At 47.8% G+C, this 26,207-nt stretch overlaps 1 protein-coding gene across 2 annotated transcripts in view; it reads right to left on the reverse strand.

Moving 5' to 3' along the window:
• Window positions 1-17,385: 17,385 nt before the first annotated feature.
• The window catches only part of Map3k9 (mitogen-activated protein kinase kinase kinase 9), a 59,645-nt gene continuing 50,823 nt past the window's right edge, over window positions 17,386-26,207 (reverse strand). Inside the window, exons 8-12 of one of the 2 annotated variants that reach the window (XM_051148582.1) lie at window positions 26,028-26,181; window positions 23,619-23,687; window positions 22,216-22,328; window positions 20,508-21,320; window positions 17,386-19,185 (exon numbers count right to left, since the gene is read on the reverse strand). In XM_051148582.1, the coding sequence (XP_051004539.1) occupies window positions 18,701-19,185; window positions 20,508-21,320; window positions 22,216-22,328; window positions 23,619-23,687; window positions 26,028-26,181 (1,634 nt within the window). In that variant the 3' untranslated portion in view covers window positions 17,386-18,700. The remainder of the gene's footprint in view (window positions 19,186-20,507; window positions 21,321-22,215; window positions 22,329-23,618; window positions 23,688-26,027; window positions 26,182-26,207) is intronic. The other variant, XM_051148590.1, reaches the window with a different exon arrangement.

Consider the following 26,207-nt stretch of genomic DNA (forward strand, 5'->3'; position numbering starts at 1 on the left):
CAGAGCCAGCTATAATAGGTAGGTCTTCCCACGTCAATTAACTTTATCAAGACAACTCCCCACAGAAATGTCCACAGGCCAATTCGATGTAGATAAGTCCTCATTGGGACTCTCTTCTCAGGAGAGATCCCAAGTTGTGTCAAGTTGACAACTGACGTTATCATGCCTCCTATGGCCACAACGGGCATCACATCGCTCCAGCCAGCCTGTCCCCACTCTGCTGACTAAATGAACTTTTCAAAACTCAGAGTAGATAAAGTCACCCCTGCTTGAGAATATTTGATATCTACTTAAAAATAAAAACAAATTACTGTGACCTACACAGCCAGCATATACTCTACCTGATGGGTTCCCCCAATAGTTTTCACTTGGAAGTAATTTTACCTCACAAGCGATGGTTGACAACATCTGGTACCATCCTTGATTGTCACAATGGGTGCCGAACTATTGCATCTAATTGGCAGAGGCTGGTGGTGCTGCTAAGTGTCCTTAGTGCACAGGATGGTCCCCAAGAACAAATGATTGTCTGTTCCAAAATGTCAATAGTGCCAAGATTAAGAACCCAAAGCTTGAACCCACTTCCTGGGAGTGACTCTACTCGACCACCTGGACCTAAAGTTGGTTCCCATCCTCTGATGTCCTTCCTAGTGCTAGCTACACCCAGATGTTCACACAGGTGTAGTTAGCTCGCATAGCAGGCTGGAGATGTGTGTCTTCTTAAGCCTGGTTGCCTCAGCATCTTTCACCTCGTAGATGCTTAGTAAGCAACAGTGGGAAGAAGATGGAGCAGAGGGGAAACAAACCAAAAGAGCATCCCCGTCGCTCTGTCGGCTTCTCACAGCCACAGTTCCCATCCCTACGTCATGTGGAAGATCAGCCTGTTCCATTTGTGACATCTTAGAGGACAAGCAGAGTGCGCTTTGCAGACTTTAACAGCTGGGGTGGGGGGTGGGAGGCTGGCAGGAGACGTCTATCGGGATAGGCTTCGTTTCTGCCAAACAAGGGCACAAGGCCGGGTAAAATCACGTCTGTTCCAGCACCAGCTGCTTCCTCAGCATCTTGCATAGTGCCTAGAAAGAGTGTATATGAACGAGTGGATAAGTATCAGAGAACACAAGTACCCTGACGCCCACTTCTCTAGCAGCCCAGAAACCCAATTCATTGAACCAGCTCCCAGTTTTAGCTTTTGCTCTTATTACCCATGTTCCCACTGGAAGTTCCTCACACGAAGAATTTCTTTTCTGTCACCCAGAGACCTGGCCAACGCTCTCAAAATAACCATCACCCACCAGCCTTCACCCCAGCTACTTCCTAGGGCTCCCGGCTGGCTTCCTGCGAGCTCTGGGCCTGAGCAGCAGTGTCGAGGCTTCTATCACATACTCCTTCTGGGGAAGACTCCTGGAAGTTTTGCCTGGAAGCCCCAGAGGTGCATATCATCTTGTTAGCACACAGAGTGGAGAAGACTCGGCTTTTTCCTGCACCTGCTTACTCTGCTCAGTTGCTTAGCTTGCGGGAGCTTCTTTGTGGAACGGGCATAGGTTTTGTCAGAAGGGATTGAAAAGAGAGCCCAAAGTCCAATACACCACTTGGCATAAATCATTTGTCTTCTTTAGCTTGGGAAAAACTTATTGGGTAGGTCTCAGGTCTGTCAGGTTTTGGGTTTTTTTTCCCCTATAGAGTCTACAAACACCATCGCCAGTAAGAAATCTTATACAATAAATGTACCATTTCAAAGCCCAGCTCTCTCTCATCTCACCCCTACTCTCCTTTCCCTCTGCAGCCGCCCCCCTCCCACCTCACCCCCGCCAAAAAAAGAAAAAAGAAAAAGTGGCTCTTTATTCTCATCAGCCCCACCTAGTGGTACTTCACATACTTAATATTCCTATTGTCTTTCTGAACATTTCCCCTAAACGTACCCTTCTGTGCTGATTGTTTTTAATCTAGCCTACTCTAAAATCAAATAGAAATATTTTAAATATTTACCAATTCATTTCAAGATGATGATAATACGCCCATTAAATGCTTCACACATTTTGACTGAAAAACAGTATTTTCCAAAGCAAAACAAAACAAACAAAAAAAACCAAAAAAAAAAAAAAAAAAAAAAAAAAAAAAAAAAAAAAAAAAGAAAAGAAAAAAAGAAAGAAAAGAAAAGAAAAAAATCAAAACCTTATGAAGAGTGAAAACTTTTGTTCGTGTTAGTGCTTGGTTTCACAAGAAAATACCCAAGTTTTCATGTCCATTCTGTACTCAATCTTTTTCGATGTTCTGGCTGAAACCTATGCTTGGCCTCATGTAGCTATGAAGTTAGGGAAGAGGCGTGTTTTAATGTCTTTCCAGATGACCGTGTGCATTCTTCTCTGATGCCACATCCAGACCCAGGAAGTTATAGTTTCATGAACTTTAGTTGAAACAAAGAATTAGAAGAATCTACAAACATCTTATACTATGTCATGATAAAAGCCACTAGACTATCTTAAACTGTCATAGGATCCCCCTCATTTTCATGTGTGTGTTGTGGATATGCATATATGGTTTTGCACTTACATGGTATTAGGATAAAGCTGTGAAAGGTACCTTGGCGGGTTGGAGTCAAGGAATGCCACAAAGTCACAGCATGCAACAGATCCAGCACAAGAGCTTTATTAGGGGAGGGGGGGGAGAGAGACAGACAGACAGATAGACAGACAGACAGACAGACAGAGACAGACAGAGAGAGACAGAGACACAGAAAGAAAGAGAGACAGAGACAGCGCGGCAGAGAGACCAGGAAGTAGAATGAACAAGAAAGAGGCAGAGACAGAGATCTGGGGTGGCCAGGATCGTTTAAAGGGGGGTGCCTGTGGCTATGTAATTCAAAAGGACTTGGCAGTGGGGGGTGGCATGGGGCGGTGGGGGGAGAGAGGTTAGGAGGTGGGACGGTAGAGGGGGCGAGGATATAAACTGTTGCTGCTGAGTTAATGAAAGGCAAGCTGTCAGAGTGGCAAGTTCACAATACACAGGAGCGTGCAAGCATGTGTGTAAATATGCATGTGGAGGCCTGAGGTTGATGTTGGAAATCATCCTTGCTCATTCTTCCATCTTAGTCAGAGTCAGGGTCTCTCAATCAATCCCAGAGCTTGCTAATATGGCTAGTCTTGCTAGCTTCCTCTGTTGGGGTCCCATGTCCCCGATACAGGAGTTATGGGCAGGCTGCCATCACACGCACTCAGCATTTATGTGGGTATCTGAAGATCCGAATTCAGCTGCTCACACTGGTGTGTGGCAAGCGCTGCTACTGCCAAGCTATTTCCCCCAGACCCTTCTGTAAATGAATCTTTTTTTAATGAATGATTTTGTAACTTCATTCACTGTTATTTGGACAATACTGGCTCGTTTACTCATATAAGTAAATATCATAAATATTGAAACATTTCATTATATGACATCAAAAACCCTCATTAATGTGGCTATCAGTCTCATCTAAAAAAGAAAAAAACCCCAAAACTACCAAGTATCAAGAAACTTTAACTGTCAAGCTCATGACACATTTTCAGAAATTCTTATTATCATATAAAAGCTAAACTTCTATTAACTGCCAGTAAATAGCTGTTTTACTTGAACTGGCAACCTTACTTCATTCATTTCTCTTCAAGAAAATACTTGCAAAATAATGGAGGCGGGAGACCCGTAGTTTGATTGACAATCATTCTTCTAAATAAAAATAGTATTCCATGAGAAGCAGCCTTCAGGTCCACTTACAACTCTGCCAGTGTATGTGCATCCCCCAGACACTCTTACGGTCTCCGTGGGCACCCACACTCACATGGCATCCACTCCACAGCAGTAAAACCAGCAACAGAAGCCTCTGCTTTCTTGCCATCTTGAATTCTGCACAGCTTGAGTGTTGATATGAACTTTCATCACACAGAATGTTTAAAAGACGTCCTGGGGGGGGGGGTGTCACGCCATAATGTATCAGTTCAGGACTTGATTCCCTGCTTTGTCAAAGGCATTCTTAGGTGGAGCTTACATCTCTTTACCCACTGACCCTGTGGTGAAGCACACAGGAACAGTGTCCAGTTTGGAGCTCTACCATGGGCTAAGACTTCACCCACCATGTCAGCACACTGCAAAAGGCAAACCACTATTGAATGTGACTGGCAACACAGTTTTATGGGAAGAGGAGTGTCGGATACAGGGTCAAGCTAATTAACCCAGGCTGGCTTAGAATTCATTATGTAGCCGAAGATAACCTCAAAGCTATAGCAAGCCTGTGTTCGCCTCCTAAAGGCTGTTGTGAAAATAATTTTCATGCCTGGTGTGAAAATAATTTTGATCCCACAGATCCCAGGGATGAGTAGCCCAAACTTGGAAAGCTGCTGTTGTAAGACAAACTCCTAAGACGGATTGTGGAGGCTTATGCTATGACTTTAAAATAGTTTGCTCAGAGAGAGGAACAAGTAAAAGGTCCACTGTGTCTAGATTTGATTTCCTTATCCCCTCACTACGTACATTTCCCATGATTCTCTCATGGTAAAGGAAAGATTGGCAGATCAAAGAACCTCTCTCCATGAGAAATTCCAGATGACAAGAAGGCAGAGTGCTCTCTCTCTCTCTCTCTCTCTCTCTCTCTCTCTCTCTCTCTCTCTCTCTCTCTCTCTCTCCCCCTCTCTCTGTCCTTACAGTAGGCAGAGAATTTAAACTCATGCCCAGGCTGCCCCCAGTGCTTAGGGTCATCTTTGTCACCAGCATCCAGGGACTTACTCATCTTTCAGGGTATTAAATTAAAACCATGCTTCACCTGCTGTCTGTGCCTCCTCCCACATCTCCCTCTTCATAGAAATGGTAAAGACATAAATATAAATCTAGGCACATATGGAAATTTATATTCAGATCCTCATAGTGCTATCATTATTGCCTTACCTTATTTTCCCCAGTATATGATAAACTCGAAAAAGACAGTGCGTACTTTCTGTCTCCTTCACTCTCACAACTCTCTGTAGTCTTTAAACAGAGACGACCTGTCTGTAAGCATACATTTTCAGGCAAATACTTTTACAGGGTGATGTGCCTCTCCACTCAGCACCATCTTCAAGGCCACTGTTTATCCTGAATACCTCCCTGCTAACCTACTTTATGTTTGGATATGGAAAGCCCCCCATCCCTTGCAGGCTTGCGTGTTGATTGCTTGGTTCCCAGACAATGGTTTGTGGTAGAAATGTCAGGAGGCAGGAACTGGCTGAAGGGAGTGGCTCACTGAGGGGGGTGTGTACCTTTGAAGATGATGCTTGGTTCCAGGTACGCTTCCTTCCCTCTTCTTGCCTGCCTTGAGGTAAAGAAGATCCCTCACCACAGACATGCTTTCACTGCCAAGTGTGTGGTCAAGAAGCCATAGAACAAACTCTCTGAAACTGCGAGCCAGCCTCATCTTAAATACTTGTCAGGTATTTGTCCACAATGACAATAACTGACAGAAAAAGAAATTAGGACCAGAGAAGCACGGTTGGTGTTGTGGATCTAACCTTGACTGCAAGCTTGGATTTGGGAGTTTGGAGTATAGGCTAGAGAAAATCTAGAATACAGCGGCAAGAAAAGCCTCATGAGTGGTTCTGGTGGGAGTCCAAAAGGCCAGAATACAAACAGAAATGCAGACAGAGAAAAACAAGCTTATGAAATCTCAGGTGAGTACGTGGATTCGATCAGTGACTGGATTAGAGGCCATGTATGTTACATGCTGGAAAAGCAATTAGTCTGCATTTTGTGTTAAGAGACTCTCAGTGAGGCTGCATTTTAAAATAATGCACCAGTTAATGTGGCAGAGAGAAGGTTAAGACAGGATAGCTTTTAAGCCTTGACATGGTTGTTGTTGGCGGCTTATAGCTAGGTTTACAGTAAGAACCGGCATCAGATTGCAAGCATAAGGACTTGAAAATGTATAGCAGAGTCAGAAAAGAAGCATGTGTTTAAAGTTGTTAGGTTACTATCCTTAAGAGGAAAAAAGTACTTTGCATTGGAACAATGGGGGAAAATGCCTTAAAGGCATCTCAGGAATTGGCCAAGCTCCATCATCAATAGGTACAAGTAGGGAAGCACAGTAGAGCTGGGGACATGGGTGAGGGAAAGCTGGCCCCAAGGACATGAAAGCAGGCGAGCTGACACTGCCCCTTACTGGTTGTGGCATTGGGTTAGCTAGCCAGGGCAGTGCTGGAGAGCTCACTGGGGTTGTGAGGGTGTAGGAGAGCTGGTGGGCTGACCAACCTAGCTACCACCCAGGTCCAGATCCAGGGCTTTGAGTTGGACCACCCCAACATCTACCCGACCTATGAACTGCTGGAGTGAGTATGTAAGGGCTGGTCCTGCCAGTCCAAAGCTGCACAACCTCTATGACCCAGGGCAACAACAGACTATCTGAGAGGAGTCTCAGTGAGGATCCAGTATTGAAGCCAGAGGCCTCGAACCAGACCAGATGACTCATTGCAACAAACATTTGCAATTGAAGATGTGTGGACAAAGGACTATACTGTGGGACACGCTGACACACTGCAGCTTCCACGATGAGATGTTTCTGTTGTGGTGGTGGTGGTAGTAGTTTGTTGTTGTTTGTTTTTGTTTTCTTTTGTGGCAGATGTGGCAAGGGCAGCAAGCTGATACGAAGGGTTTAGGGGATAAATGGGATAGGAGTGCATGGTGTGAAATTCATAAAGAATCAATAAAAAGTTAAAAAAAAAAAAAAAAAGGTCCAGGTAAAGTTTTAAGTCTCCCAAAGGACTTGGCTCTGAGGAGAGAGAGCCAGGGTTCCCTGTTTGCATAAGGTCTCCTAGATAACTACTTCCCCAGATTCATCTGCCACCTTCTCAGGTCCAAGAGGACACAGCCACCCTTTGAGGTGGCAATTGACTTTTCTCCATGTGATGCTGACTTTTGAAGATATAAAGAATTTAAGAGTTATGGGACCACAGAGGTTTCCACAAGACTCCAAAGGAAGGCCTGGCAGAACAAACAAAGCATATGACAGGATGAGGATCGTTGCAGGCAGCAGAGAGGATAAAGCATGGATGGGTGAAGGAGAAACCAAAGCCTCAGTGGAGATTCCAGGGTGCTGAGGGTACCAAACACGTGGGTGTCTGTGGAACAGCATCCTCCAAACGGAAACATCTCTCCTGGAGGGAGGGTTGCTAAGATACAAGGGGTTCCAAATTAAGCTTTCCTGAAGATTTAGGAAATGAACAATTCACAAGTCTCAGAAATTACAAGACTCACAAAGCGCCTTCTTCTCCAATTACATACACAGCGAAGATGGCTGACGGGAGAGGGAACTCTAATCCTCTGAGCTGTCTGCATGTCCTACAGAGACCTCCAGAGATACAGCACTGTAAGTTGGACCTCAATCTGCTGTTGGCTTTTGGGTGATGCAGCAGTGCTGAGTCTTCCATGTTCTTGTGAGTACAATAAACTCACCGATTCACCAAAATGGCCTTTGGTAGACTCATTTCTTTGGCTGTCCTTGGTTTCCTGTCTGTAGTAAGAAGTTTGTTCACATCTTTCCCAGAAAAGTCGCACAACAGGAAAACCCTGAGCAATAAATGGAGACCTTGTGGACTACATGAACACCACGGGGCAGAGCTGCTTGACCCTTTGGGAGTTTATACCATGCTACTACACGCCCCACATGCTGTAGAACTTCGTATCTATCCTGTTGGACTTTGGTCTTGCTTTGGCTGGATGCTTCCATGATTTCCTCCTATTCTTCCCTTTGGGGTGGAAATGTGACCTGGTCCCATCATATCTTAGAAATATGCATGTTCTTGAGTCTCAGAAGAGCCATTCACTTAGGACTCTTGAACAATACTAGAATTGCTAAGACTGAGCACTCTTGGACATAAACTGCATTTATTCTATATCATGAGATGGGTGAGAAATCAGTGGGGAGGGGCGTGGGGGTACCCGGGGGATGGGGGCAGAAGTGACAGAATGTTATGATATGTGTAGGAAGTGTTCCTCAAAAGGCTTATGTTTGGCCTGCTCTTCAGATAGTGGCGCTATTTTTGAAGATGGAGGAAACTTTGGGAGGCAGTAGTAGACATAACAGGGAACTGTGGCACGCTGTTGGAACTGATGCCTGGTTCCCAGGCCCTTGCTCTTTCTCTCTCTTCTTCCCAAACACCCAAGCTGCAGCAGCTCCTCAACGGTATGTTCCCATAGTAACACCATTCTACTTAGGTACATGGCGCCAGCAACGCAGGACAGAACCCTCTCACACCACAAGCCGTGATGGCCCCTCACATTATTTCTCTCAGAGACTCTGTCACAGCGTCAAGAAAAGCAACCAACAGAACCAGAGTTGAAACTGCCACTCACATGGCATCCCAAACTGCAGTGGGTGTCAGTACCTATGTATGAGAGGATGAGGCTGGGTCTTTTCTTGGGAGGTGGAGCAGTGAAGAGCTTTCTTGCAGGCATGAGGGCCTGGGTTTAAGTCCTGGCAGCTACGTGCAGAATAGCCAAGCACGTGAAAAAGTAATACATGTTTGCAGTCCCAGTGTTGGGGAAGTGGACGCAGGAGGATCGCTGGGGCTTGTTGACCAGTCAGTCTACCCTAATTGGGGATGCTCTAGGTTCACTGAGAGACCCTGACTCAAAGGAGGTAGACTGTAAGGAGTGACAGGAGTCCTGAATGAATATGTATTATTGCCATACATTATTGACATATTGACATAGGGCATAGCCATAGCAAGGATCCAATGCTTCAGACCTATGGGAATGGCTAAGCTTTACCTCCAGGGGAGGTTCAGAGGAGAAACTCTTTCTCTAGTCTGAGTGCAAATGTTGACAGTCTGTGATGAAAACACCCACCACCCCTCCCCCTAACACACACACACACACACACACACACACACACACACACACACACACACACGAGTTCGTGGCCTGAAAACTACTACCTTATAGAGATTAGCTATGCCCCCTCCTTGCTCAACTGTTTATAATAACCCCGCTTGTTATCTTTCTGTAGTAGCCCTGCCTCCTTGTTCAGCTGTACACAATGACCCTACCTCCCTGCTCAGCTGTATATAAAAAACACACTGAGTTTCCAGGGTGCTAGAGCTTCTTCAGCTCGGGGCCCAGATCACCTAACCCCGGATTCTGTGTGTCGGCCCTTTCTTCATTCCCTCACCAGCTACCCCTAGTCAGGGTTTTTCAGCATGCAATCAGTGCAAGGATATGGAAGTAGGTCCTCCAGGATGACACCCGGACAAGATTGTTCTCTGGACTCCATATGCACCCAAACACACACATCGGATGTTCTCAAGCAAGAAAATCAAGTATAGCTTTAGATATGGGAAAAGGCAGAAGTTGTGTTGGGAGTTGGGGAAGGTAGGTTGGGAGAGCCCCACAGGTCATGCCTGAGGAGTACAGATCCATCCTTACAAACTCTGGGTGTCATGCCATTAGATGTGACCCATTCCATACGTCCCAGGGCTGATCCGATGTCCTACTCCTTTCTTCCAAAGGAGTGCCCAGTGCCTACCACAGCAGGTTGTCCTGATTGGATGGCAGCGGACGGGTGATCTGGGCAGACACCTACCCTGCGTCCCACTACTCTTCCCTGGGCTAAAATGTGCTCCTGACCTCACTTCCCTGTGCCCAAAACGTGTTCCCCAACTTCAGCCGGTTGGACGAGATCGGGTGGGGATTGAGGGCTCACAGGATTAGCCATCACCCTTGAATGAAACACGTTCCACAGTCAGGTAAGCAGGGTGTGGTAGAGGTGGGCCCTGCCCAGCTTCTTTCTGAAGGGCTGTAACCTCAGGGCTGTCCTAAGAGCTTGCTGTCAGCCCATCCAGGCCCTGACGTTCCAGCACATCTCCCCTCCTAGAACTTTCTCTGCTCAAACATCCTCCCTAGGTACTGCTTCTACAATTTGCTGGTGGCTCACATTCTGGCCACCTCTCCTTTGGGAGGAGGAATAAAGAAGAGTGCTCTGGCTCTCTGGACATTTATCAGGAGAATTATCTCCAAGCTACTTTCTTTGTAATTGTTCTGCTGGATATAAAAATAGCCTATATTTATTGTAAAAAAAATAGTTTTAGAAAGTTCTAAGAGCATTCTAAAATCACCTATGTTACCCTTCCACAAACATCATAATTGGTTTTTTTCCCAGTCTTTCTGGTATGCCTGGAAGGAGGGTGGGAAAGGGAAGATACAAGTGGGATAACAATCTGGATGTAATCTGAATAAATTATAATAAATTTTAAAATGTATTTAAAAAATCTGAATGGACACACACACACACACACACACAAATACACACAGAAGTTGGGACCAATTTTAAAAAATGTTTTTGTTTCACTTGTTTGAGACAGATATTTGCTATGTAGGTCAGGTTGGCCTCCAATTTGTGAGCCTCCTGCCTAAGCCCTGTTTGGTGGGATTATAGGTATGCATTACCTACATTTTGCCCTTGACGGTTTTTATGGCCTGCCTTTTAACTTCCATAGATACTTGCCGTTTCCTCATTATTTCTTTTATAGTCTTAGTGGTTCTTTAACAGTGCAGTCAGTGATACAACCAGACTCATGAACTTAGGGTGAAGCAGGGTTTCCTTGCAGAACAAAGAGGGGGCACGAACATGGCACTGCCTGCTTGTAATCCCAGCACGTAAGAGGCTGGGGCAGAAGTCTGAGGTAGGCATGGGCTACACAGGAGGCTCAGTCTCAAAAAACAAAAGAAACAAAGAGATTAATAAGAGAGGAGGCCAGTTTATCGTTTCTTCCCTCTCTCCCTTTCCCCACCCTCACCTCTCTCTTTCCCATTTGTGTGTGCATGTGTACACAGATCTGTATGTGGAGGCCAGAGGAGCCTGGGTATTATTTTTCAGGTGCCAGTGCCATCTGCCTGTGCCCCCTTTTAGACAGGGTCTCTCACTGGCTTGGATCTTTGGATCTCACCAAGTTGGCCAGGCTGACTAGCCAGTGAGTCTTGCCTATCCCTGCCTCCCCAGACAAGCACACACCACCATGCTCACCTTTTCTTGTGTGAGTTCTGGGAAACAAACTAAGATCCTAGTACTTGCAAGTACTAACTGAGCTGTTTGGCCAGCCTCACTTCCATCCCTCAGGGCTCCCAGAGGCAAATCTATGATGTTGGCTGTATGTCACCAGCTCAGGTTCCATCCAATCCACAGTACCACCACAGCAGCCCATCACAGTGCTAACTGTATTGTATTAAATCGATTTCTTTTGGTTGGTGAGATGGGTCAAATAAGAAGGGTGCTTGCTGCCAAGCTTGAGGGCCTAAGTCTGATTCCCCAGAACCCAACTGGTAGAAGGAGTGAATGGAGGCATTTCTACTCCCCTGTACTCTCGCAGCAAATGCCGCCCATCTGTATCCCTCTTTTTCAGGAGTATGACTACAGGTCAGTCTGAGGTCTCAAGGGCCCTCAGAGGCCTCTCACCCATGGTTTTTTTTTCTATACAATCTTATCTCTGCATATTCTTTCCCTATGAGTCACACTTCCCTGGAACAGCCAAATCCCTTGAAGGGCTGGTTTAATTAGAATAAGAATGGGTTAGAACAAGTTACACAGGACCAGAGTAAACCAGGAGTGACCATCATGACAGTTTTATTCAAGTCTCTGAGAGCTCTGGTGTGGGGACCAGGCTGAGATCAGTAATACAGTGGGAGGCTCAGCCGCTGAGCCAAGCCTGCTTGGCATCCCCTGTCAACAATGTACAGTACCTCGAAAGATATGGGGGAAAAAAGCCAAAGGAAAGAACTTGATAATAAGCTTCCTTCAGGACTCTTCCATTTTTAAATATTTCTGACAACACACAATAATTTAAATTCCAAAGCCAATGGGGGGCACAAGGACACACAGAGAAGGGGAGACACTGGCACAGGAAAGGAAATGTGTAGTTAAATACTGAAGGACAAAACAAACTTCACTTTACCTTCTAGACTCAAAGACCCTAAGGAGAGAAAGCCCCAGACAGCTTTTCCAGAAAAGTAGAAGCCATCCAATGCTTCTCCTTGAGACCTTGAACAGAACCTCAGACCGATGTCTGTGGAGAAATGCGAAGAACGGGGGCCGTAGGGGGCAGAACGTTAGTGAGCTGACCATCTCCCTGATAGCTGGGTACCAAGGCTCAAGGTGACAAAAGGGCATCAGCCTGATTTACCTAGAAGACTCGTGCTGGGATTGGCTTCTAAGCCCAAAGGAAAGTGGACTGGCAATGAGGAGCAACATCAGGGAAGCTATGAACAGGACAGGGGAGACCCAGAGCCTTCTGTGGTGCTGGGAGTAGAGCTACAGGGCAGATAGTCATCCCAGGGAGATCAGAATCCCTGCAGAGCTGAGAGAAAGGTGAAGGAGAATGAGCTGCCATCAGCAACAATGAAGCTCGCTGAGCTCTGGTGAGATCACAGGTCAGCCAGGGAACACAACTCCTTAGGGAAAAAGGTGATTTCAGAACCTACACAGGCCCAAAATGAGCAGGTTTCACCTCGAGGGTTAGAGACATGCCGTAGAGCAGAGCGATTGATTGACAACTTGCTTCCCAGCTCTGTGACTCTGGGAGTGCTGTAAGGAGTCACAGAATACATGCATGTAAAGCTGCAGACAGAGCCTCCTTATGAGGAAGATTCAGTTGATTCTTAAGGTTTACCATTCAACTCCATGTCCGGGCCAGGATAAACCTACGTCTCCTTCTGACAGCAACAAGGAAAACGGTGGCAGGCCTGTAATCTCAGCATCCGGGAAGTGGAGGCAGGAGGATCAGGAGCACAAGGTGGCTCCTCTGGCAAGTTTGAAGCCTGTCTGGGCTATAAAAAACCCTGTCCAAATAATGATAAAAATAATAAATAAAAGCCATAGCAGACGTGGCCTTGGAACTGGAGGTAGAACAAATGATGTGAGGTGAAATGACGATGCAGGAAGGCGGCGATGGCAGCGAGCCTGACCCCAGTGGAGGCTGCAAAGGTACCACTCAGAAGGTTTGGTGTGGAAAGAGAGGGGCGAGGAATACCATGCTTGACATCCAGCGGGGTAGAAGAGCCCCTTCCACTCACTTCTGAGATGCTGGCTCGATGAATGAGGTCCGTTCACTTCTAGACTTCCCAGAGAAGTGTTAAGTTGAGAATCTACAGGCTTTTCTCTCCGTCATCACTGGAGTGCACAAACACCCAGAACATGGCCTCTGAGAACCTGGAGGCACCCAGAGACCAGGAAGGAAGGAAAGGTCACCCCAGCTACAGTGCCAGCGTTAAGAGCTGGGTGCTTCCCCACTCTATTTGCATGCCAGCGAGCTGCCCGGGATGAACGTGCAGCATGGGGTGGTAATGAGAGTAAAACAAAGCCTATGCCAAATGCCACAGCTCCATCTGGAGATCCAGGAGACAGGCAGGCAGGGCCCACACTGTACCATGTTGAGGAGAGTGAGGCACTTGCATTGGATATAAATTTCAAGAGGATGAAAAAAGAAATCGATAATCAAAGGCTAAATCATACTTCAATATAATTTTCTAAAATGCTAAAATTAGTTAGAACATCCATGACATGACCAGGGCTTAGCCCCAAGGCTGTCTGTGCAGGTATTGAGGTGTGAAGGATTCCAAGAATGAGGGCAACACAGGACTTTTAAACCTGGCAGGGAGGGACTGCAAAGCAGGCCACATCATTTTACAGGGTCATCACATGTTAGTTTCCCTAACAGCCATTCTGACCTGAGTAGGGCTTCCACCCCTCCTGTGCCAGTAAGAAAGGCTGGTCTTTGAACACTAGATTTGTATTCGAATTTCCCATCCTGAGACACATCTAGTTGTCATGTTAATGTCTGACAACCAAAGGGTGGGCGGGCAAGGGCTATTTGAGGCAAGGCAGGCCGGTTTTCAAAGGACACCAGAGCAGCATGGAGCTCCCAGCTCAGGGAACCTTCCTCAGTCCCCAGGAGCTTTTCTTTGCCAACATGAGACACAAAAGGGATGTAGGGAGCAAGGCAGTAAGAAGTCAGGAAGGCCCAGCCAATCCTAGGGCAGAGCTCAACAAGAAACCCAGTGTTCTGAAAAGGCAGTCCAGGGCTTCCCCAGCAGCTTAGGGAAGTCCAGGTGCCTCTAGGGGCCACGCCCAGAAATGGACAAAGGCGGCAAATGGGAACACTCAGACACAGCTTGTGAAGAAATAAAAGAAGCTCATCTGGCCTGCAGAGCCAGCCAGGAACCTGGAGTCTGGGCTAGACTAGTTAGATGCCTGTTAATTAGCTTCCAGCTCCTGTTCCTGCCCTCCACCTCAGTACGGGAGACGGGAGCCTCCAAGCGGCCATGCCAGGGAAGAGTCCAAGGAGAAGGGCCATCCTCCTTTTATGTGGATTTTATTACAATCTTTGAAGTAGGAAAACGTTTTTTTTTTTTTTGCTGTCTGGAAATGTTTCCAACAACAACAGCTGTATCTGGACAGGAAGTCATTCTCAGGTTAAGCCAAAGACGACAAGTGATACATGATGGAGCCATATGAAACGACCAATATTGGCCTTTGACCTCCTATCGCACATACCTTCACACTTTTCTCCACCGAGGGACGCATTCTTACAAGGTGAAGCTACCTGTGCTGGACTTGGAGCTCGGGTAACACACAGTTAAGAGACAGGGTCTTGTTATGTTGCCCCAGACTGACTTCACACCTGCGTCTGAAGCAATGGCCTCGCCTTAGTCTCCTGAGTAGCTGGGTTTCTGAGTATCCTCAAACCCAGCTAAGACATTAGAAGGGCTTTAACTGAAGGGGGAGGGGTTGAGTGGGCATCAACCCCAACTCATAGGAGGGCTGCTGAGGGCCAGATATTGGCAAATTTCTACTTGAAAATAATAGCTTAAGTCAGCAGATTCTTGCTACCCACAACTCCCTGAGGGCCACTCTTGCCTCTGCCCCAATTCCATGGTCTAGACAAGTCCTGAGTCCAGTATTTCACCAAGTAAGACCTGCCTTTCTTCTCTGGTCTTCTAGAGGCGGAGATGTGTGCTCCTGTCCTGTCAGGTTGTGTCATTCCTCAAACACCAAGCCAAAGGCACATGATCAAATAAACATACGATAAAAAGGTCGGGGGTTCTGCATCCATGGCGAGGCACCACTGGACATATGGGCACTTACACCCTGAGTGTCTACTCATAGTCACCCAGCCACCAGGGGACACTGCTCTTTAATATCTTAAAAGCTTGATATTACTAGGTTCTTGCTTAGCATACGGGAGACCAGGCTATGAGGGTGGGTGAGTCGGGGTGACAGAGGCCAGAAGAGGAAGAGCAGAAGAGATGACCTCAGGAATTAAGAATGGACCATCACACGGGGCAAGTGATGTCTACAACACGGAGCCTGTATGGGCAAAAGCATGGAGCAAAGGTCAGGTCTAGATACCCTGCAATGTCCCTGAGCAATAACCTGAGGGCAAAGGAGTTCTAAGAGGAGCATCACGTCATAACCTATATTTCCCATGGCTTAGGGGCCCTTTCCCCAGAGATTCTTCCAGAACTGGCCTGGCTTCATATTCTTACCAAATCTGACCCAGGTATAATCCTCAAAAAGCAGAGATGGCAAACTGTTGCTCAGACGTTGCTACCAAGCTCCCGTGTGAGACACAGAGGGTAAGAACAACCAGCCAGCCAGGTTGAGTCGGGGGTGGAGGAGGGGAAGGAATTAGAAAATGATGCTATTGTCACCTGGGCTCCCTAATGTGGTAGAAGAGCATGTGCCTGGCCTGGGTGCCCACTAGTCGTGTTAAGCCAACTCCAAATCACTCATCTTCCAGAAAGCAAAAGATAAAACCAAAGCAAGATACCCTGAGGCAAAGGTGGTGAGAACCGTGCTGTCTGCTTCAGCACACTCATCCTGTAGGAGAAGAACTGCCCTCAAGCTGGAGGAGCCACAGAGTTTCAATGCCCTTGCAGGGGAAACATACAATGAAAGCTTTTACAAAGAGACCTGAGAGGGGCCAAGCCACAGGACCAAAGTCATGCGATAAAAGCAGAACAGAGGAGTAGGGCCAATTTGTGTGGTTTCAGATCATGGTGGCCAGACTCAATCATCCAAACAATGTCTGTCTGTCTGCCTGTCTGTCTGTCGTCTTCTTCCTGTTTTTGAGACAAGTGTATGGAACGTGAAGGGGAATGATGTGATTTTGTAGGCTTAGGAGAAGCTGGCCCTACTCTGAGTTGTTCAGATGTACGCTATCATTATTACGATGTCTGCCTGAGCACAGGGATGCCAAAGACGACCAAGTTAAGAGCATCCTCCACAGCTTCACAGAGATAGCCTTAAGAACAGTTCCTAGCAATGGTCTGGATCCCTAAGGATAAGCACTGTGAACTGAAAGCCCGAGGAGACACACAGAAAAGACCACTATCTGATCTTGTTAGTAGCCTGAAGATAACAAACACCTGTTCTAAGCAGACAGCCAAGTCTTTGAGGAAAGTGAGGAAGTGAGAGAAAAGGGAGAAGCTGGCTACTGTCACTCAAGTGGATTTATTCACAGCTCCCAGGCCTGTTCCTAAGCATGGCCACAGATAAGGAAACCTAAGTCACACAAACTGTGACTTCCTAACATTCATCCCATCTCCAGGCTCGCACAAAGTGTGGCTGACAATGGCCCAGCACTGCACAGGCTTGGAGGAGGTAAACAAGAAATCCGCCGCTGCCCCATCTTAACCCATGCTCTCAGCAACATCTTCACAGCAGCCCCACCTTCACTTCTCTCAAGTACAATTATTTCCTTAGCAAAGCCTTCCTCTGTCTGAATGTTGGGTGGACAAGAACTAGATTCCACCTGTCACTGCATGGTATATAGTTGTCACGCAGTGTATATTGCATCTGTAACAATATGTCTTTTCCAGAAAGATGGCCACAGTCAAACATGGAGGAAAAACCCTGGCTGGAGCTGGAACATGGGCTGGAGCAAGCTGCAGCCTACCTTAAAGCCTTAATGCAGTCAAGGTGTGCAGATGTCTTTGTGGCCTGGAACAGGGGTTTCTGAGGATCCAGAGAAGGGGCACACAACAGATTCTCCAGCCCTCATCAAGAACACCAGCATCATCACTAGGCTGGCTGGAACTACCGAGAAGGTTCACCAGTGGGGGTGAAAGTGAACTCTTCCATTCTCATTTCACAGAGCCAAGATGAAAGATAAGATATTACAGCAAAACCCTGGCTGACACCACCAGCATGGCTTCCCTGTCTGAAACTAGTGCAGGGGGCTGAAGGGTCGAGACAAAGGGCAAATGAGCTCCTAAAAGAACAAATTTGTGGAAACCGACATCTTTTAAGAGCAGGGTTTCTATCAGTTACAGAGACATGGCAGTGGTGAAACTTGTCACCTGTGTATGTGTAGCGCTCTAACCCCTCTGGGCACCCGGGCGGCAAACCAGCCAACCAGCAGACTGACTCCAACACCGCTGGAGGCGGCAAGCCCAACCAAGCTGTTACTGTCACATAAGGGCCACAGTGCACCTGCATCGCAGAGGGATCTGAGGATGTGGACAGTGAAGAAAATATGTGAGAAAGCTCTTGATGAAGCACAATATTCAAGTAAAAGAAACAGACCCCAAATGAGTGACCACGAGCCTCTCAGTCTCTCCTACACAGGTCATGGTGCAGGGCCCAGCCTCAGCTCTCTGTGTAGAGACCTTGTAGCCCCAGTCAGTGTCCCACTGAGCGCCTGAGGAACTGTACCATGCTACTGCCTTCCTGTACCCAAACATTATAACTAAGGGTTTATTTCCTTCAAGGGGATCACAAAACAGATAGTTCCACACCCTCAGGGTCCAGGACCCACCCCCATGTGCTATTCTGGCACACTTCAGGTGTACCTGTGAACCACACATGACCTAAAACCCACTGATGGCAGGAGCTGGAGGGAAGAACAGAGGGCCACCAAGAGAGACAAATGCAGGCACTGTCCCTGACTTCCGAACTGGAGTCAGTGAGTATATCTCCCGAGCAGCTATGCCTGAGATGAATATACTTAAAACTCAAACCTGGTGCAACTGTGACCTGAAGCCATCCAATAGGTACCAATTTCTGCCTTTGTTTCTAAAACTCCAAGCCAAACCAAACTGAGGCATGACTCTTGCACCCTCCCCACGCAACCTGACTGTATTTTCCTTGACTGTCTCTCCTCTCCTCCTGCCCTGGACCCTTGGTTCTCACTGAGATTTGAGCAGGTAGGTAGTACCAAGTCTGTCAAGCCCTCTAGTTCTCCTAAGGCAAACCTGTCCCCATCAGCTGTCACAGGATACTCATCACATACCAAAAGAGACACTGGGAAGAGTGGAAGCTATGCCAGACCAACCAGAGGACACCAGCATTGGTGTGTGAACAGGTGCAACTATGGGCTGACAAAGAACTCCAGGACAGCTCTGGCAGAGAAGAGGCAGTGGATAGAATTGGCTGACTGACTCTGCAGTGTCACCCTATAGGTGAGGAAGACCAGAGGGTGGGGACGTGCACACAGCCTTTCCTCCCCTACATGGCCAGAGCTGACACAGCCCTTCCAGTGAACATGGGGCAGGAGGCCCTCTCGGGTGGCCCCGCTTCCATCCCTTCCACCTTCAAAGTGCATTCTCAGTGCAAGGAGGAGGTCTAGGTCCTAGGGGGCCTAACCCAGACAGTGCTGTGCCAGCCAGGCAGCTCCCTCCATCTCTTTCGGATTCCCCTTTGGCCACCCTGACCCTTTTTACACTAAGACCAGAACTCCTGCTGGATCTCATAAGAGGAAGGCCCATGTGCGTTCAGTTCAGCTCTGCATAGGGGCACAGTGCTATCCTGGCTCTGGCCCTCTGCGTCCAGGTCCAGAAGCGTCCGCTCAGTGGGAGGCAGTGTCCCTGCCTGTAAAGGGAGCAGGGCTGGAAGTCCAGGCCGCTCTTCTACGGTGCTGCTGCTGCTGGCAAAGCAGGAGTCCAGGTTGCTGGGTGTCTCTGTGCTGGAGCTGTTGGCTGGGGAGGCGCTGCGGGCATGGCTGGGAGACACAAACCACCAAGGGTCCAGCCGCTGCCGGTTGGCAGAGGGACGTGGCCGAGGCAGAAACTCCAGAGTCTTAGGTCTCTCTAAGGTAGAGTCCCGTTGTGTATTCCAGCGCCTTGGAGTTGGGGGAAAGACCACATTGGGGTCAGGGAGACGGGGGAAGTCACCTGGGTCTCTGCTGGGACTGGGAGTTTTCAACATTCCTGGTCAAGGAGACAATGGGAAAGACATCAATCGATGGCATCATTATTTCCAGGGGAGATATGCACCCATCCCAGGTTTTTACATGCTGAGGCACATGGGACAAAAGGGAATAAACTCTCGTGTACAGAGCCTCTGCTGTGCCATGCGATATGCTGGGGGTGCCATAGTGACTGGGAACCAGTGGCCTTGGATCAAATAATGGTAACAACATATTGCGGTGGCGGGGGGGGGGGGGTTGCACATGTATAGTGAATTAATTTAAGGTGAAATGTGCACTTGCATTTGTAAATAAAGTTTCCTGGGACACATTTTGGATACGCTCTGCAGCTGCTTCCCATCTATAGCAGTGTGGTTGGATAGTTACAGAAAAGGGCTATATAACTGCAAACCCACAATATTTACCATCCGGTCCTCTCCCAAGACAGTTTGCTGACCCTTGATTTAAGAGAATGCCTGCCATTCAGCATTCATCTATGTAATACCCTTGACAGGAAAAGGAGCTAGGTAGCAAAAATGTAAAGATGTCTCTATTTCCAAAGAGGTCACATACCTGAGTGTAACAAACAAATCTATAGGAGGAAGAGTCAGACAAATGGTGTGATACAACTGTTGCACACACTTAGCACCCAAAAGGTGCACCCGCCTTTGCCTCTCACTGGACATGGGGATGTTTCTTAGCCTGACTCAGGGGCAAGGAATGGGGGCAAGTCCTAGGTTGAAAGTGCACAGTCGCAGGAGTGTCTGGGGTCAGAGGCTGGAGGCAAGCTCGTGCATGTGTACAGCCACCTACTGGACACGTCTCAGGTGTGAACGGGTGGGTATGACTCAAGGATTAGTAATGGAGAACGTGATGGATGGGTGCGTAGCAGCTGGCCTTAGGTGTGTGTCTAAACTAATGCTTTAATAGCAGAGACCCAAGTATGTGGCAGAAAACATCCTGCCTAGGTGTGGCGAAGACACCTTCCTTGTAGCTGCAGAATCTTTAGGGAACAAGAAGCTTGACTGCTGCCCTTGGATGCCAGAACCCTGAAGCAGGGTCTCAGCATGCCACTGAGGCCCATGTCTGGCCTGCTGTAGCCAACCCATCTCCTTTCAACAGTCAGGAGAAGATGCTCATCATACAGGGCAGAGAGAAGTCAGGCAGCTCTGAACACCCTCCCAATCCCAGATCATATTTCTTGCATGGTTGAGCAAGAAAAAAAGAAATGGGGCTTATTTGAATCCAGAATTAGAAAGGAGGAAATGAGCCACCTACAAACATCTTTATGCCCTGAGGGCCACAAAAGAAGCCAGGAGAAAAGAGAAAATGGCCAGAACTCACCTGCTCCCGGACTAGGACTCAGGCCATTGCTGGAGGGGCTCCTGCTGGCTAGTGCGGGAGGGGCTGCCATTGGCTTAAGAGCCCCATCGGAAGGAGTCCTCCTGTGACAACTAGGCTGCGTGGGCGTTGTGAGGGTGACATGGGTGGGAGTCAGGGACTGGTTGGGGTCTCGCTTGAAGCGCTCCACTTGGACATTAACCAGGGGGTTGTGGGTGCATGGGGTTGGGGGTGGAGCTTCGGCTGGGCTGACTGGCATTTCATACACCACGATCTCATCACTGTCAGAGCGCAGCAGGGAGCGGGTAGAATTGCATTCAGAGATAGAGGAGAGAGACAGCAGTGTCAAGGAGGCAGAGGGATCTCCCAGCAACATCATTGGCTCTTCCTTCTTGAAGATCTTCCGGGATGGGGGGCTGGTACTCCGACGAGGACGGCTGGCCCTTTGGAAAAGACCCTCTCGTTTCTTCTTCTCTTCTCGGACTGGTGGCTCAGGTTCCTCTGGGGGAAGCAATGGGCACTTGCCAGCTTCCAGCAAGTCAAACCCAAGGCCTGTGGCTGCCAGAACAGCTCCACAGCCAAGCAGAGCCACCTCACAGCGCCGGTGGTGGGTTCCACTGCGTTTGAGGCTGTTTGTTGGCGTCAGCTGCGGGGTACTGGTGGCTGAGTTGACTGGGGTGGGCTCCTCATGAACACCATCACTAGAGGGGCCATCCCCATCCTCTCCACGAGGAAATGGGATACAGAGGTAGGACTGGTTGGGCGAATGCTGTAGATGATTCTCTCTACTTCCTAGGCCTTCACTATCCTCATCCTCTGTGAAAACAAGAGATATATACAGAAATATGGAGTGATGGGTCTGGTCCTTCTCCCAACTCTGGCTCCTCTGACTCCGTGTCAGAGATGCAGGATATAAACCTGGGCATGGAGCCACCAGGGAATGTTTTCTACCACATTCAACTGAGAACAACATGGGAAATTCACCTGCATTCCAAAGCCCAATCCTCTACTGCAGGAAAGGGGATCAGCTAATCTGCTCCCTCCTTCCGGACTCCTCTGAGTGTGTGTATACAGTGCTAAAGACAACTTCATCCATGCTAGGCAAGTGAGCTACCACGGCTACACCTTTAGCTCGACAGGGACTTTTTACAAGAACATGTAGTATGAATTCCTAGAACACTAGATAAAAGAAATGTTTCTAATATTCTTGTACCTTAGAAATGGAAAGGCTTTGGATTTATAGCATGATGTTTAGCAAAACAACTTAAGGCTGGTCTGTAAAAGAAACCAGAATCCTGTACATTGGTGAAGGCCAATCTGTTCTACTTATGGGTCTACTGTGACTTGGAAATTACAGAGAAAAGGACACTGGGGGAGCATCTGAAGAGCTCAGCCACCACTCAATAGCCAGAGAGTAACACTGGAAAGGCTTGGAAAGGGGGAAGTCCTCATCCTTGCACACTGCCCCAGGGAGATCCTTGCTGAATTCTTGGGGCACGAAGCCAAAGATAGGTTCCATAGCTACAATACAAGAACACTGTGGTTTAGGAAGACCTGAAAAAATGGAAGAGTGAGAGCAGGGGATCGGAGGCTGGGAACAAAAACAAGACAAATCCTATAGATAGTATTAGGAATCCTTAAACAATTCTGGAAGTCTGGCCAAGAGTTCTCTAAGGAAATGGGAAGAAGCCCAGGCAAAAGCTATACTTACCTATCTCCATAAGGCTGGTAAACCCAGGCAGGGCGGGGCTGCTCCGCGGGCCCTTCCCCAGGTTGGGGGCACTGGATGACCACTGTTTGTATCCATCTACCAGGGACCTGAGGCTGAAGGGATAGGGAGGAGACCTGTCAGGACTGGCTGTTTGCCTTACCCTGGCCTCCACGGGCATTCAGAGACTGTCTACTTAATCCCGCCACAAGCGCGGGGAGCAGACGGGTCTTCCTGAGCCCTCCTACTTCATGGACAGCACAGGTGCTGGGGGATGGAAGTGGTGGTTTAACCCAGCCCCTCACATGCTGTGAATCATGGGAAGATTGAGTGGGTAGGTAGGCAAGCAGACAGAGAGTAAGGGCTGAGCTTGGGGAGGGTCTTGTCTGAGCCACTCTTAAGGAAAGGCAATCAACTCATGGAAGTGAACACAAAACACTCGTAATATCACAAGTATTTCAGTGCAGACACCTGCAGTGCAAGGCAAGCACGGGGCAGATGAGCCAGCAGAAATGGCCCGGGCCACTCCACTCATAATGTTTCTCAGCTTCTCGTTCCAAGCGTCTATCTCGCATGCTTAAGCTTCCAAAGCCATTCACTCTTCAAAAGGAAAAAAAAAAAAAAAAAATCAAGCAACAAAGCTGCACTAACCCAGTGCACTCGAGACAGACCTCTATGGGGAAGACACTATGTGGTGCTCAAGCCCTTGGTTTGTCTGAGCATGGAGATAAAGGACAGCAGCTTGATTTCAAATCCCTGCTCACTGGGCAAGCCTGGAAGCTCTCAGGATAGAATGGATTCCCATCAGCTCCCTTACAAAGAGGGATCTGATCTCTCCCTGGAGAGCAATAAAAGGGAGTGGTGAGGAATAAGCATGCTATGGTGGCATTGAAAATCTAGCAGTCAACCAGAGGGGACTCTTGTTTTTAAATGCTAAAGACCCATTCATGCAGAGTCTATTCTCTCAGGGTCTCAAGCCACCAGAGTGAGAGAGAAGGCTCAACTTTCTCCTTGGCCTCAGAAGTGTGTTTTAAGTGCAGTCAGAAACACTCACAAATTGAAGCACAGAACACAGAGCTAGAGAGAAGCCAAATCCACAGCCTGGGACTTCCGGCTGCAATGTTACGATATTTCCTCTAGTCCTGGGCCCCAAGGAAGCCAGAATTGCAAATAAAAGCCAGTGCTCAAGGATACACAGTCACATGGCTTTCACTAGAAACACTGTGCAAGGAGCATCCCAGCAACTGGGGTGGGTCAACAGAGGGATTTTCCCAAGGTGCACTGCTCTTAAAACAAAGCAAAACCAAACCAAACCAGGGTGTCCCTTGCAGAGATGAGAAATGAGGACAAGGAAATGGAAAGGCTGCTCCCAATACAGCTTGTGGATGGGTGGAGCCCAGACTCACCCCAAGTGGAAATGTGGAGACTCTGACGGGGTACTTAAGCCATTAGTTTTTTCCCGTCTCTGGGGGGATCTTCAATGAATAAAGAGAGTCAGCAAATGTAGTGGAGACCACAGCCAGCTCACCCTCCCCCATAGTCAAACTGCCCCTGCTGGACCAGCTAGGTGGCCAGCTGCCCTCTGCTTGTCCAATCAGCAAACCCACCCCAGGAAAAGACTGCCACATCAGAGCTCTGCAGGCCCAGACCCTTCCAATGTAAGGAGAGCCAGAGGGTAACTTCAATGGGCTGGGAATCCAAAATGCCCAAGCTGCCAGCAGTGAGCTGCGCTGTTAGAGGAAGGGGAAGGTGGGAGTCACTCTACTGAATTCAAGGGTTTTGCCATTATGAATTTTCTTCAGTTAACCTGCACTAAAATTAGAAACACTATCATGGAGAGATCTCTAACATTTCTGATATCAAAAAGATACACACTCAAGCTTGTTAGAGTACACTTTTATTTCTTCAATGAGAACTGAGAGTAATAAAAAAAATCAAGGCATGTGCTTCTTAACTGCCTCAAAAGTCTACAAGGACAGATTTTTATAAGAAGAAAAACAAATACAAAGTTAACATTTTGTTGGTGTAGCAAGAAGGTTAATTTACTATCAAGACCAACAAAACAAAACAAAAAAACATTAAGTGAAGCAAAACCAGAAAAAATCACTAGAATCCTATTTGGGGAGAGGAGGGAAGGGGGAGGGCAGAGGGGGAGGGTGAGAAAAGCCATAATGATCTTTATTACAAATATGCCACAGTAAAACCCGCTACAGTGTATGTTCACTGAAAACTTAGTGTAAAAAGATTAATCCCCAGACTCCAGGTAGGCTGGTTAACCCTAGACTTCATGCCAACGTCAGAAACAGCCAGTGATTCAAGGTGGCTGAGTTCCTGAGAGCCAGGCCACGGAGGGCAGAGTGCAAGGGTCTCCTCCCTCCTCTCCTCTCCTCTCCTGAGTTCTGCACATTTGCTGCAAATCTTCCCCCAAACCAAGGCCACTCGTGCTGCATCCACACACAGCACGGTGGCTTTTCCTACAAGTGTACACTCTCTATTCAAAGGAACTTAGTGATTTCAAAGTCTTACTTGTCAGTATAGATCAAATTTTTAAATAACTTGTTATTTTCCTCTTGAGCTCAGACATGAAGAAGGCAGAGTTTGAAGGTGAACGTTAGTACTCAAAAGATTACCAAAGCTAGCTTGACAGGCTTGGAGGCTCAATTCAGTGACCAATGGGATGCCACTGAAAATGATGACAGGACTGCCATCCTCATACTTAGAATAGCCAGGACATATTCTAAAAGAAATACAAACTATGATGTCACACTTTGGGTGTTAGGTAGATGATCTGGAAGGCAGAAAACAATCATCCCAGTTGATAATTACATATGTCCACCATGAGCCAGCTAATTGATTTACTTCACAAAGAGTAACTCAGCCACCCTTTACATGCACTCTGCAAGCTGGGTACTAGTCTTAAGCCCATTCTGTAGGTGAGCAAACACGAGCTCCCACAGCTATATGTGGAGCTGAGTCCACATCCAAGACCCTCTCTGTGACATCCGGTGGCCTGGCCTATGAAGAGTTTGTCTCCCAGGCCTCAAGCCTACAAGTGAGGATGCAGCATATTTAAGGCGCTAAGACCCTTTGCCTAGGAGGGCACTAAGGGGTGTGGTTAGGGGTATAGTAGGAAAACAGCCCAGTGGGTGCACAGCACAGTCTAGGGCACTCCCAGGGCTGAGGTACTGGGCCTCGTTCACCCTGTTCGTCCTCCCTCCTCCTCTTAGCACACACGTATGGGGAAGACGCAGGTCTACGTGGAGCACTTGGCCTGATTCCCTTCATGTCTGTCATCTCTGGGCTACCTGCTGCCTTGAGAAGAACATCAGCAGGAGGCAGCAAACATTGGGCTGAACCCAGCCCGCCCGCCCCTTGTCACTGTGAGTCTGACTGGAACACAGGCATATGTGCTCATTCATTTCTGTGTTACTCAGAGTCTGGGGCAGCTTTTATATTTCTCTGTCACCATGCACAGCCACAAGCTTAAAATGTCATCTGGCCCTTCGTGGAAATAGCCTGACAGCTCCTGCCCTATGAAAGAACCCAGGATCTAGGAGAGTGGGCAACTCCCCAGAAAGCTCAAGAATTGCTTAGTGGTAGCAGTGCCCATCTGTAATTCCAGCACTCAGGAGGTGGAGGCAGGAGGACGGAGAGATTGAGACAGCCTCGGCTAGTCTGTTTTAAAAAATAAAACAAAACCTTTATACTTTCCTAGAAAGTATTAAAACGCACACGAGAGAAAGCACTTCTTGTCACATCTGACAGTGTTGTGCCGGTCTTTAGGTGAGAGGAACTTCACATCAGCCGGCCCTTACCCTTCATCTCCTGAGGGGAGCTCTTTCTGCCCAAGTGTTCCTGGTCCCCATGTCCGGCCCTTCTTCTTTGGGGCTCTCTTCTCCTCCTCTTCTCCTTCTTCTTTTGGGACAACTGAGCTCCGGCCCCAGGTTTTACTACTTTCTCCTGGTGTCACTGTGAATAACAAAGGTTAAGTAAGA

Source organism: Acomys russatus, chromosome 1, assembly GCF_903995435.1.
Source record: "Acomys russatus chromosome 1, mAcoRus1.1, whole genome shotgun sequence".
In the NCBI taxonomy this organism is placed as follows: domain Eukaryota; kingdom Metazoa; phylum Chordata; class Mammalia; order Rodentia; family Muridae; genus Acomys; species Acomys russatus.